The sequence below is a fragment of the Alligator mississippiensis genome, chromosome 9 (assembly GCF_030867095.1).
Source record: "Alligator mississippiensis isolate rAllMis1 chromosome 9, rAllMis1, whole genome shotgun sequence".
NCBI lineage: Eukaryota > Metazoa > Chordata > Crocodylia > Alligatoridae > Alligator > Alligator mississippiensis.
The window spans coordinates 20,914,762-20,928,966 of NC_081832.1; the positions used below are offsets into that span (position 1 = coordinate 20,914,762).

The 14,205-nt window shown below is 46.9% G+C and overlaps 1 protein-coding gene across 2 annotated transcripts in view; it reads left to right on the forward strand.

Annotated features, from left to right (window-relative positions):
• PTPRT (protein tyrosine phosphatase receptor type T) overlaps nucleotides 1-14,205 on the forward strand; it is an 889,034-nt gene that overhangs the window by 353,683 nt on the left and 521,146 nt on the right. For both annotated transcript variants that reach the window (XM_019484632.2, XM_059733217.1), the window contains exon 4: nucleotides 11,813-11,894. In XM_019484632.2, coding sequence (XP_019340177.1) covers nucleotides 11,813-11,894 — 82 coding nt within the window. The remainder of the gene's footprint in view (nucleotides 1-11,812; nucleotides 11,895-14,205) is intronic.

A 14,205-nucleotide genomic window follows, 5' to 3' on the forward strand; every position in this document is an offset into this window, starting at 1 on the left:
CACATCACCTGAGCTATGCTAGGAGCTGACAGTTACTGGACTGATCACCAACTCATCTGTTCAGTTCTATCACTCAAACTGGCTCCCAGGTGATGACAGCAGCAGAAGCAACACCAATGGAAGATCAACATCAAAGGACTCAAGGACTCAAGACAGATCTCTTCCACCAGTCCCTCAATGAAAAATTGGCAAATTCCAATCAACAACAATGGGAGAATGTCTAAAGTGCTTGGTGTGCCTTCAAGTCCACCATCACCAGCACCTGTGAAGAGACACTTGGATTCTTTGCTAGGAAACATCAAGACTGGTTTGATGAAAATGATTGGGAGATCCAAGACTCGACCAACCACAAGAGCCCTTTGTACTTGGCAGAATGACATCAACTCCAAGCAAAAGAAACTGAATCTCCAACAACCGAAGGCAGAGATCCAAAGGAGGACCTGTGATATGAAGAACCAGTGGTGAGAAGACAAGGCAAAGAAGATTCAACATCTTGCTGACAGCCACAATATGCACTGTTTTCTCAGTGCCACCAAAGCACTCAGAGACTGGCCCCCTTGAGGCATAAGGACATCTGAGACCTGATCAAGGAAAGGGGAGCCATCAATGCCCATTGGAAGGAACATTTTAAAAATCTTCTCAACTGAGACTCTGTTGTTGACAAGAGTGCTCTCAACTGCATCCTGCAACACCCAGTCAGATATGATCTCAAAATCTCTCTGACCCTCAACAAGGTGAGGAAAGTTATCAAGCAGATGAAGAACAACAAGGAATTTGGAGCTGATAGTATCCCCACTGAAGTCTTCAATCGGGGAAAAGGAGCTCACACCACAGCACCATGTCCTTATCTTAAGGATTTGGAATGATGAAGGAATTCCAGATGACCTCAGGGATGCCACAATTGTGACAATCTTCAAGAAAGGAGACAAGCCCAACTGTGGCAATTACAGAGAGATCACCTTGCTGTCCACCACAGGAAAGATCATTGCAAAGAACTCTCTTGAACTGCCTCTTTCCACTTGCTGAGGAGCTCTACGCAGAAACTCCATGTGGGTTTAGGGCATCAAGAGGCACAATTGACATGATCTTCACAGCTCACCAGCTGCAGGAAAATTTCTAGGAGCAACATAAACCTCTCTACATGGCCTTCTTTGACCTCACTAAAAGCCTTCAACTCTGTCAATCATGAAGCACTGTGGAGGATACTTCTGAAGATGGATGAACTTTGAAGTAGTCACCATTCTTTGCCTACTCCATGACAGTATGCAAGTGGTGGTTCTTAGTAATGGATCTAACACAGATCTGTTTTAAGGTTAAGATGGGAGGTAAGCAAGACTGTATCATTGCTCCAAGACTCTTCTTGATATTCCTTACTGCAATGCTACATCTGACCACCAACAAGCTTCTACTTGGAGTGGAGCTAAACTACCAAATGGATGGTAAGCTATTTAGTTTCAGCAGATTTCAAGCCAAAACCAAGATCTCCTTAACCTCAGTCACTGATCTCCAGTATGCTGATGATGCTGTAGTCTGTGCTCACTTGGAAACAGAACTTTAAATTATGATATAGAAATCAGCCCCAGGTGTGCTGGACCTCCTACAAGAATCTTGGCAGGCCCAAAACATAGCTACCGAGAATGTAGCCTAGTATGTTCTGAAGGTTCAAAAAAGATTAGATAGGTCTGTCATGTCTTGATGTATTAAATAAACTGATTTAAAAAAAATATGGGAGGCTGCCCATTTAATGCCCTGATGCCAAGGGCATAATACACGGCTCTGACCTCCCATTTACTGTGTCCCATGCCTCACAGTGGGCATCCAAATCAGTACCCACTATCACTCCCCCAGCCCCTTAATTGGGCCACACTTGGCTTATGGCCCAACTTAGCCTCAGGTATCCTTAGACATACCTGGGCCTCATGCCCCTTCACTGGGGCCCCAACTCTAGCTACTCCAGTCGGCCCATGTGCCTTCCTTCAGGCCCCCTAAGGCCCTACTCTACAAAGCTGCTGGCTTTCACTCTACCCCCTCACTGGGGCCAGTACTCTGCCCTCTCACTGGGGCCACTACTCTGCCCCCTCACTGGGACTTCTGGGCTTATGCCCCTTGGGCCTCAGGAGTTTGTTGATCTACCTGGGCCCCCAACTCAGCCTATGGCCCACTAAGGTCTCAGGTGTCTGTCTACATGCCTGGACCCTGTGCTTTTCTCTCAGGATGTGCTCCCCTAGCCTTTCCCCTCCAAGGGGTCACCCAAAATGTAGAAGGGCTGAGTATTTATGATGTCCCATTCTTGCTTTTTACTGGGGAGGCACAGGTGTTGCATTTCCTGGAGACTGCCCTGCCACAGGCAGCCCTACTACACCATCCAACCCCAGCAGGGTATAGTTTTAGGTCATTCCCCAGGACCAGGAACTTCCTCCATCCCCATATTTCCTACTCTTGACCTCCAGGATGTTCCTGGGATCAGCAATACTCCAGCCAGGAGATGCTCACCCTTCAGCTCCTTAGTTGTAACTGCCAGCTCTACTCCTCAGGGCCTGCTCTTATTCTGAGGCTGCTTTGCCCTGCTTCAGTCAGGCAGCTCCTGGCTGACATGTGACTGCCAAATTGGCTCTGCAGTCACCTGCAGGCTGCCTCACAGCTTGCTCAGGGCCTTAAAGTGACAAGCGCCCAAAGGTGTGCTGCCACATTCCCATCCTCTAAAAGTAAGTTGTTGGCAAAGTGTCAAGGATCTTTTGACATTTTACAGAGGGTAAGCTGGATGGACTTTAAAGTGCAACTAGTGGGAAAATGGCAGTTCACAGATCTATTACGTTAACCTGTTAAAACCCTGGAGGGTGCAAGAGACAGGAATGGCCTCCGCATTTTTGCAGGAAGCCAGCTTGTGGGTTTAAGACCCCTCTTCAGATCTGGTAGATGAACTCCAACTAAGGGAAACTTTGACCTCAACTCAAAGGGATGAAATAAGAGCCATACTGGAGGAGTTTAGAGTGATTGCAGAAAGAACTATCATGGTTGTCCTCAAATTTCTAAGGTCACAAAGTCCTTGGATGTGGGTGTTGAGGTGGATGTCATCTACCTGGACTTCAAGAAGGCCTTTGCAACTGTCTCTTTCCCCCATTCTCATAAAAAAAAAAACCTAGGTGACTGCAGCATTGATGCCTACACAGTCAGATGGGTGGCAAATTGGCTCCATGGTTGTACCCACAGAGTGGTGGTGGATGAGTCATTTTTGACCTGGAGGGATGTGGGCAGTGGATTTCCCCAGGGCTCAGTCCTTGGGTCTATGCTATACAACATCTTTATCAACAACTTGGAGGTGGGCATGGAAAGTATGCTGTCCAAATTCACTGATGACACAAAGATGTGGGGAGAAGTGGGCACACTGGAGGGGAGGGACAGAATCCAACTAGATCTAGATTCTTCTCATTAAAAAACTAGGGGATTGTGGCATCAAAACCTACACAGTCAAATGGGTCACTAACTGGCTGGAGGGCCACACCCAGAGAGTGGTGGTCTTATTCAACCTGGAGGGATGTGGGCAGTGGGGTTCCACAGGGCTCAGTCCTTGGGCCTGCACTGTTCAACATCTTCATCAGCAACTTGGACGAGGGGGTAAAAAGCACCCTGTTCAAATTCGCAGATAACACTAAGATGTGGGGGGAAGTGGGCATGCTAGAAGGGAGGAATAGGCTGCAATCAGACTTAGGTTACAGGGGTGGGTGGATGAGAACAGGATGCGTTTCAACACTGACAAGTGCAGGGTACTGCACCTGGGGAGGAAGAGCCAGCAGCATACCTACAGACTGGGGAACTCCCATCTCATCAGTGCAGAGGCAGAAAATGATCTTCGAGTCATTATTGATGCCAAAATGAACATGGGCTGACAGTGTGGGGATGCGGTCAGGAAGGCCAACCGTACCTTGTCATGCATCCACAGATGCATCTCAAGCAGGTCCAAGAAGGTGATCTTCCCCCCTTATGTGACATTGATCAGGTCACAGTTGGAGTACTGTGTCCAGTTCTGGGTGCCACACTTCAGGAGGGATGTGGACAACATGGAGAGGGTCCAGAGGAGGGTCACCTGCATGATCAGGGAGGATCTAGACCTTCTCCACAAGAGAAGGCTAAGGAGGGATCTAGTGGCCATTCACAAACTAGTCAGGGGGGACCAGCAGGCATTGGGGTAGTCCCTGTCCCCCCAAGCTCTACCAGGAGTGACTAGGAATAATAGCCACAAGCTGGCAGAGGGTAGATTCAAACTAGACATCAGGAAGCGCTACTTCACTGTCAGGGCGGTTAGGATCTGGAACCAACTTCCAAGCGAAGGTGCTGGCTCCTACCCTGGGGGTCTTTAAGAGGAGGCTGGATGAACACCTTGCTGGGGTCGTTTGACCCCAGTACTCTTTCCTGCCATGGCAGGGGGTCAGACTTGATGATCTGCTCAGGTCCCTTCTGACCCTACCAACTATGAAACTATGAAACTGGATAGGTTACAGAGGTGGGCAGATGAGAATAAAATGCAATTCAATGCAGACAAGCTCAGGATGTAATCCTCCTGCTGTACTTGGCCTTGGTGAGGCTGCAGCTGGAGTACTGCATCCAATTCTGGGTTCCACAGTTCAAGAATGATGTCAAGAAGCTTGAGAGAGTCCAGAGGAGAGCCATGTGTGTGATCAGAGGGCAGGATAATAGGCCTTATGAAGAGAGGCTGAGAGCCATGGGACACTTCAGCCTGGAAAAGCTCAGTCTCAGGGGAGACCTGTTGGCAGCCTGTAAGTATATAAGGGGTATTCATCAGAATCTGGGGGAATGCCAGTTCACCAGAGCACCCTAAGGAAAAACAAGGACCAATGGTCATAAACTCCTCCAAGACCATTTTAGGCTGGCCAAAAGGAACAATTTCTTTACTGTCCGACCCCCAAGACCTGGAATAGATTCCCTGCAGAAGTGGTGTGGGCACCTACACTGGACTCATTCAAGAAATGTTTTGATGCTTATTTGCTGGGATCCTTTGGCCCAAGCTGACTTCCTGCCCCTGGGGCAGGGGCTGGACTTGATCTTTGAGGTCCCTTCCAGCCCTAACATCTATAAAATCTACGAAAGGTGTTGCATCTAGGGAGAAGCATCCTGCAACATACCTAGAGGCTGGGGAACACCCTTCTCAATAACACAGTGGCTGAAAGGGATCTTGGAATCATTGTTGACTCCAGGATGGACATGAGCCACCAATGCGAGGAAGTGGTCTGTAAGGCTAACCGCACCTTGTCATGCATCTACAGCTGCATCATAAGCAGGTCCAGGGAGGTGATCCTTCCCCTCTATGCAGTGCTGGTCAGGCTGCAGTTGGAGTACTGCATCCAGTTCTGGGTGCTGCACTTCAAGAGGGATGTGGCTAACCTTGAGAGGGTCCAGAGGAGGGCCTCTCACATGGTCAGGGGGCAGCAGGCCAGGCCCTATGAAGATAGACTAAAGGGCCTGAATCTATTCAGCCTCCACAAGAGAAGAATGATAGGGGATCTGGTGGCCATCTATAAACTCACCAGGGGGGACCAGCATAAAATAAGTGAGGCTCTGTTCCCCTGGACACCACCTGGGATAACAAGGAATAACGGCCACAAATTGATTGAGAGCAGGTTCAGGCTTGATATCAGGAGGCATTACTATACAGTTAGGGCTGCCAGGCTCTGGGATGGGCTCCCAAGGGAGGTGGTGCTCTCCCCTACCTTGGGGGTCTTCAAGAGGAGATTGGATAGACATCTGGCTGCGGTATTATGATCCCAGAACTCATTCCTGCCCAGGGCAGGGGGTCAGACTTGATGATCTGTTCAGGTTCCTTCCTGAAATATGAAACTATGAAATTGGGAGGTGCAATCCATCAGGGGTATTTGAGAATTCCAGGGCAGCTGAGGGAAACACTAAAATAGAAAATTAAGAAATTGATCAATCTGGGAGTCATAAAAGAATCAATTAGTGAGTAAAGTAGCCCAATTCTGATGGTGCCAAAACCCAAACACAACATAAGGTTCTGTATCAACTTCAATAAGGTTAATGCAGTTTCAAAGTGTGACACATACGGTAGGCTCTGAATAGACTAAATCAGGGGCAGGCAATTATTTCATGTGGAGGGCTGCTTTACAAGTGTTGGCAAGCTGTCAGGGGCCACATAGGTAGCCATTCCCCTTGACAGTTGCCTTGCCCCCTGGTTGCCACATTGGGACCAGAAGTCCTACCCCCTAACCTTTGCCACCGCAAGACCCTCCTCTTGCTGCCCTCCCCCCCCCCCCACCCCCCAAAAAGACACTCCTTTTGGGAGGTGTGTTGCCATCTTAGAACCAAAAAAATCCCAAATCATACATGTCAAACACCTACTATAATATATTTTAATTTTATTACAAAAAATATTTCTCATGACATGAGTTGTGTTTGTGTACTGTATATAGAAGGTATTGCATGATAACTCAAAATAAAGTATCACTCTTTTATATTGCATGTGTATGGTGGTGTGTGGGGGGTGGGGGGTGTAGTAGGACGTGTGTGTGTATTCATGTGGGTGTATGGTGGTGTGGGAGATGTTGGGGGGTTGTGAGAGGGTGTGCCATGTAGGGGGCATAGAGTATGTTAAGGTGTATGTATATGTTGGTGAGGGTTGTGGAGCAAAGGTGTGGTGGGGGGTATGAGGGAAGCTGGGGAATGTAGGCACTCCCCACACTCCCCTCATGCCATGCAGCCCCTGCTGCCAGCAGCAACAGCAGGCAGGGAGGTCAAGGCACTCATGCCTGGTGCAGGCACTGTGTGGGGTACAGCTTTAGCCAGTGCTGTGTACAGGAAGCAAGTGGGGGAAGTGCAGCCTGCCCAGCTGCCTCTATCACCAGGGCTCTGGACTGTGTACCTGTAGCTCCCACACTCACAGTGGGGAAGCCCCATGCTGGACTCTGCACTATTGTGCACCACTGGCCAGAGCTGTGCCCCACCAGGTGCCTGCACTGGACATGAGTGCCCTGACCTCCCTGCCTGCTGCTGCTGCTAGCAGCAGGGGCTGTATGCCATGGGTGGAATGTGTGGGGGGTCCCTACACCCCCCCCCACACCCCCACCCTGCCCAGCTGAGCTCTGTGTGCCCACTACCCCCCTGGGCGTGGGCTCCACACTGTGCTCTGCACTTCAGCCCACCTACAATTCCACCTCCCGACCAGCCCTGCCTCTTCCCTATCTGCTTCCCTGAGTGAGTTGGATTTCCAGGAAGCCAAGCAGGTTCCCATGGGGCAGCTGCACCAGGAGCCCCACCCAGAAGCTGCTGCTGGCTGGGCAGGGCCCTTCCACCCAAGAGGGTGGGAGCAAGGCACAGTAGGGTATGTTGGAGGTGTGTACATGTGGGTACCTCACTCCCAGACTTCCGGGAGAAGGGGGGCACAATTCATTGGGGGGTGCCATGGGCCAGATGAAAGTGCTTGGTGGCCTGGATGTGGCTTGTGGGCCATATTTTGCCCACCCCTGGACTAAATGATAGAGGGTATAGGCAATGCAACCTAGACTTAACCAAAGGCTACTTGCAGATACCTGAGGACTGTACCACTTCCGGACTTTATTTTATTAGCTATAGAGAGTCCTGGCATACTTCCAACAATTCATGGACAAAATATTCTGCCCGCAATGGGTGTATGTAGCCATGTAGCTAGAGGATGTGGTAATATTTGCAAACACATGGACAATCTACCTCCAGCTGGGCATAGCTGGATGTATAGCTTGGCTCACAGCCAGTCTGGGAAAATGTCACCTGGGATACACAGAAACTAAATACCTAGGGTGTTGGGCAATGGCAAAATCAGGGCCCTGGTTGACAAGGCAATGGCCTTGACAGTTGTCAGTGCCAGTGACAATGACAAGCAACTAAAGTAATTTCTAGACTTAGAGTTCATCATTGGCAGTTCATCCTACAGTTTGCTAACATCACAGCCCCACTAATGGACCTGTATACACTCCATTCTGTGTCTAAGCAGGAAGTTGCTTTCCTTGCAGCAAAAGTATACTATACTAGAAAAGGAGTTTTGGGCAAATAAATGGGTAGTAGAGACTTAACAGGGCACTTAGGGCACCTGTTACTTTAAGAAGAAAAAGGCTGCAGTGAGGGCTCAATTATCATTCAGGGGAGACATCTGAGTAAAAGGGAGCCAGGCTTAGGTTTTATATAAGCCTAGGGCCTGAACTGGGAAAACAGTTTAGCCTTAGAAGCTGATGTTAGAGTTGCTTCTGAGCATGCTACAAAGAGAAATCACTGAGGGATAGATACCCAGACTGACGGTTTAGGGTAGGATGGAAGAGAAGTGGAGGTCCCAGAAATTGGTGGTTAGGGGGCACTATGGAGAGGTGGAGATTCCAATAGGCCCAGGAGCAGGGCCAGAGTCTTGGGAGTAAGGCTGGAGCCCAGGAATAGAGCAGAGGAAGGACAGAGAGGAGCTGAGCTGGATGGATCTGGAGAGCCCAGGGCCCAGGGATAGACTGAGAGAGAGTGATATGGACTGGGGACGAGGGCCCATTAGGTTGATTGAAGCTAGGGTCGAGGGTCCATGGAGCTTACTGATGGTAATTGATTAATTGGTAACATCTGTGAGGCTTGAGCATGGCTAAAATGGGAGATGAGGAAGCCACAGAATTAACCCTTAAGGAAACAAGTAATTAGAGTAAGTGAGATCTAGCTCAGGGATCCCTGGCATAGCCTCCCATTCCTAAATACATATTAGCATATGTATTTATATACATCAAGACATGACAGGAAAGCAGAAGGGGAGGATGCTTAAAAATCAGGAGGAAACAGTACTTTTAAGTAGCCACCAGGGGGTATCACAGCCACGCCTGAGGCTGAGCTTTGTTACACAAACCCTTTACTACTGCTATCACCTAAGGCCTCGTTTCCAGTTGGTCATGGGCCACGTCCCATTAACATGGCTCATGAGGTAGGCTGACCCCCTGGTGATGAGATGGTAGCTATCCCTGAAGCCTTTTGACTTTGCCTGGGGTTGGCACATGCAAATGCATACTTCTTCTGAGAATGAGTTCTGGGGGGATAAAGAAATGGAAGAGTGCTCCACTCCTTGGAGGGTGGGAGGGTGGGGAGTGAAGCAGGGTGCCTATCTCAGGAGCTGCAGCCAAGTGGCAGGCAGTAAGAAAGAGTTTACATCTTTCCTGGGAGGATTGGGCCATCTGATGAGGATGATTAGCTGGCCCAGAGAAAGTTAAAATTCCCAGGGATGGGAGAGAGAGGGAAGGCTGTAAGGCTAGAGATGGCACCATCAAGCCAGGGTACTCTCTTAGGGTCTGGGAAGAGACCAGAGGGTTTGGTTAACTCTTTATTGTTTTGTACTTGGTGTTGATGATTTATGATTTATGTTAATGTTTTTCTGTGGGAGAAGTTTGCCCAGGGAAAATAAAGACTATGTTGTACAAATTGACAACCCACTACACTGGACTTTCTGATTTTCATGGACATTGTCAGTATTTAGCACTAGGAACTTCTTTTCCATTTACTATATCAAAGTTTCTGGTGTACAATTTGAAAATATTGCCACAATGGAGCAAGTAAGCTCATCTCTAAAAAGACAGCCTTTCTATAGGTGAAAGTGACTTGTGTGGAAAAGTCTGAGTTGAAGTAGTAAAAAGTCTTTGTGCTAGTCTAATAATTTTAGTTCTGCTATTCTCAAATTCTTCAATTATTCTTTCAGTCAGAGTAGGTTGAATAACCTGTGTTTGTTCCAGAACAGCACTAAGCTTCTGGTGTAATAGTGGCAGCTCTGTAATCTGTTCACATTAGTTAGTACATTCCATAAAGCAGAATTTATCAACACTGCTCAGTCTACCCTTGAAAACACTAGCATATAATCTTGTAGTAACAAGGGAAGTACTATTTTGTGAATGCCAACTTGATAAATAGAAGCAATAATTGAGAACTTCTTTCTGACGGTCATAGAGGACTGGAAGAAAACATGTAAGTTTAGTAGACCCTGTCCTCAGCCAATTTTGACCGGCTTGCTGCTATGCCCCTCTAATACTTAGAAAGATGACCCATGCACACCTTCTCTTGGGAGACTTTCAACACTTCTGGAATATTTTCACTATGCAGGCTACATTTGCCTTTTCTCTTTGTCCCTGTCATACAATGCTAAATGTCTCTAAGTCTTTTGTTTACATATTTAGGTTATATTTATACAAACACTACACATCTATGGGGGTTTTTGCCTTAATTTTTAACAGATAATCCAGACTTTATAGTCCCTTCATTTTCTTAATGCTTCCCGCAGGATGTTTTCTAGTTTGTCTCCATTGCTTTGGAAGGAACTGGGGGGCAGTATCCCAGGTACAACTTCCAAGTTACAGAAGAAAGCTATTATTGTTCTATTCTATAACTTAAGACACTTTTACACATGGTCCAGAAGTTGGGGGGTGGGGGGTGCCACTCTAATTAAAATGCCACAGCGTCTCATGTATCAGCATCCCTGTGCTTCAAAATGGCAGTGGGGATGCTTGAATTAAAGGTTGTTTGAGTGCCCCCACATTGCCATTTGGAAACACGGGGACACTGATACTCAAGACGCAGGAGGCTGCCAGAGTGTGGTAATTGCCACACTCCAGAAGACCTGATTAAATGAGTCTGCTCTGATGTGCTGTAATTACAGTGTGTCAGAGCAGCCTCTGTGCTTATGTACAAGCACCCTTAATGTTTGTTTATGAGGCCCCAAATTGCTTGGGAACAATTGCATTCAAGGTGACAGTCTACTACCATTGTTGATCTAGATACTATTTCCATTCAGTTATCTAAGCCAGAGGTGTCCAACTTGTGGCCTGCAGGGGGTTAATTTGTGGCTTCTGGGCTCACACCTGGCCACCATTTCTCCAGCTGCAGCAGAACCCAGGGTCTCTGGGCTTCCCCTCCCTCCTATGGCTTTTGCTTCCTGACCCTGTTCCAGGGGGTATCTGCCTGTGACACCTAGGGGTTGTGGCTGGTGTGCCAGCAGGGCACATGCAGTGCTGAGGGAGGCCCTATGGCATAGGGAAGTGGGGATCATGTGGTCCATGGATGCCACTGGTGGAGCCTACATGGAGTGTGCCCCCTGACTGATTGAAGTTATACAGCCCTTGTCTTGGCTGTCCAACTAGTGGACCATTAGACAGCCAGTTGGTAATAGAATTTCACCCATAGCGCATACATATGGCCTTTTAAAATAGCTAATTGTGCTAACAGTTTGATCCAGGGAGGACAGAAAACACTCTGTTCTAATCTGTGGGGGAGATTTATTTTGTAATCCAGTAACTACAGATCAGGATTTGTTGCTGCAGTTTATAATTTTCTTACAGTATAGTGATTGCATACATGCTAAATCAAGTTACTTCCTCCATGATGGCTACATGTGGGAATTTGGCTCATAGACAATTTATGCATTCACAGCTCTGAGGCATATTAAATTCATGGTGTCAAATGTCTCCTGAATGCAGTATATTCTCCACTTCTGCTTTCCCAGCATAGTCCTCAGTTAGGCATAAGAACCACATTCAGGTGTCTCTTTACTCTCAGTGGAAGATTGACAAAGGCTTCCCCATTTCTCAGAAGAACATTAGTTAAGTTGTCATAAGGCTCAAGCAGTCTCCATACAAAAATGGAGTTGAGATTCAGTCTGACTAGTGGATCAGACCTCTAAATAATGCATATATACTGACAAAACTGATGCCAGGAACAGGACTAGTTGTGGGAGGAGGCAAACAGAAAAAAGGCTGTTGTGGTTACTGTTTGTAAGAAAAGCTTCTCTTGTTCTTTATTTCAGGTGATATTTGAATCTGTCTCTTTGAAAGGACATCCAGGGTACATAGCTGTGGATGAAGTCAGAGTCCTTGCCCATCCTTGCCGTAAGCACGTCCTTTTTCTTTCTATGGCAACATACTATATCAGGTTTTGTGGGCGAAAGAAGCAATTCACACAACTCAGTCATCTCTGAAACATCTTCACATATCTTTCCAAAATGCTTACTGAGTAAAGACAATCAGCCTTGAATAAATATATCATTCTGCAAGTTGTGCAACTGGCAAAACTGCTAAGAATCTGCAGCTAGTGAAAAGGTGTTTGCCTGGAGCTCTATCTGTTGTTAAAGGCATATAAAGCTCGGATTACCTGTTAACTCTGAATCATACCATTGAAAGAGAAGAATGTAAAGTTTCTGCTAGTATCATAAACCAGCAGTCAGCCAAATTTTCTAGTGGTGAGCTGGAATGGCTTGGTTTGGTTCAAATGAGGTGTGCCAGCCCTAGTAGGAATGTGCAAAGCGGGTCGTATTTGATTTGGATTCGGATTCAGATTCGGCCTGAATCAGGAACAATGATTCAAATTGTTGACTTGGATCACTGTCCCTGATTCGATTCAGCCAAATCTGAATCTGAAGATTCGATGCTGATTCAGGTATCAGTGATTCAGATATTGACACAGCTTTAAAAGTTTTTTCTACATACCTTGAGGTAGTAGGCAGTGCTCATGATCGCTGCGATGCTGGGACGCATGGAGCATCCCACAGGAGCGCAGGGGGGTCCTCCACATGCTTGGCAGTGAACCCAGAAATGGACTGGAAGTAGTTCCGGTCCACTTCTGGGTCTGCTGGGGAGCATGCTTCCCCCCCCCCCCACCTCCCTTGATTGGTGATTGACCACAGGGGGACCCTGGGTGCCCCCGCCAAGACCCAGGAGGCACCAGTCACTGAGCTGGTAGGGTGCGGGAGGCCCCCATGTGCTCCCCGGTGGACCCAAAAGTGGACCGGAAATGTTTCTAGTCCACTTCTGGGTCTGCTGCCAAGGGCACTGGGGAGCCACCTGTGCTTTTGTGGGACGCTCCATGCACCTCAGCATTGCAACATTAATGAGCCTCTGCTACCTAGAGGTATGTAGAAAAAACATTTAAAGCTGTCTGTATGTCCGAATCGCTGAATCTTTCCAAGTTGATTTGGAGGGTTTCAGTTAGATTCAGAATGGTTGAAGGATCCTCTGATTCAATTCATATTCACAGATTTGGCCGCCAAATTGGGCCGAATTTCCACCGAATCAAATCAGGGACCGAAGCGTCACGTAGCCCTAAGCCCTAGGACCTGGTCATTGCCACTGCTGCTGTGGTGCAGGTTAAGCCTCTGCTGCTGAATTCTGCTGAAGCCCCAGGTTCATGGCCCAGACCCAATGGTTCCATGGGCTGAATCTGATCTGCAGGCTGTAGATTGCCAATCCTTATCTAAACAGTTAATCTAAAAAATAAAAACTCTACAATAGTGCAATATTCATTTAGTGGAAAAAATACCCTAAAGCTCTCTCTTCATAGGAATGCAAATGCATTCAAGTCCATTAAATGATCTTAAAATTATATCTTGGTATTATTTTCAAAACATTGGACTCACTGTGGATTGTAGACTTTAGTACAAGTCTGTTTTGCTGTGCAAGATGGTTAAATTCCATCTCTTTCCCTCCCTCGCCCCATCATATCTAATTTGGACTAATCTGATTTCCTAATTCCCCATGCCTGGAACCAAGTTTTTCCCATTGGTCTGGCCTCTTCTATGAGTGAAATACAATTTTAAAATCCCTTTTAAACATTGTAAGAAACTTCACATCCTTTAATGAGTCCAGCTGTATCTCATCTACTTTTCCTCTTCAAGCAAATTAAATACTCTCATGAACAATATTCATCTACTCCCAGGACTTTGTATTTGAATAATTTGGAGTTTGAGATGGAAATACACTACTGGGTAACTCTAATTCTGTTCATTATGATCTGATGTTGTAGATTTAGCACCTTGGGTCCTCTAGCCAGCCAGGTCCTACTTGGAAAGACAACATATCCATCCAGTACTATTTACTGTGCTTTATACGTCTTTTGCTTATTCATAGTGTTGAATGTGTTAGTACAGCTACTATGTACACATATTGAGCTTATATTTGTATTTCCTGTAACTGCAGTGAATTGTGTGCAAAATTTCTAATGATGGTTTCCTATAGTTGACATCTTATGTGACAGATATCAGGGGCATGGTGCTATTTAAATTAACGGGGCATTTCTGATAGTTGCAGTATGGGTAATTGCCATTTAAGTTAATTATATTTATATTTACATCATGTGCCCATTGCCTATGCCTTTGGGTGCATTTACTTCATTAAGATGTACTTACAATCAGTATTAAGCATCTGC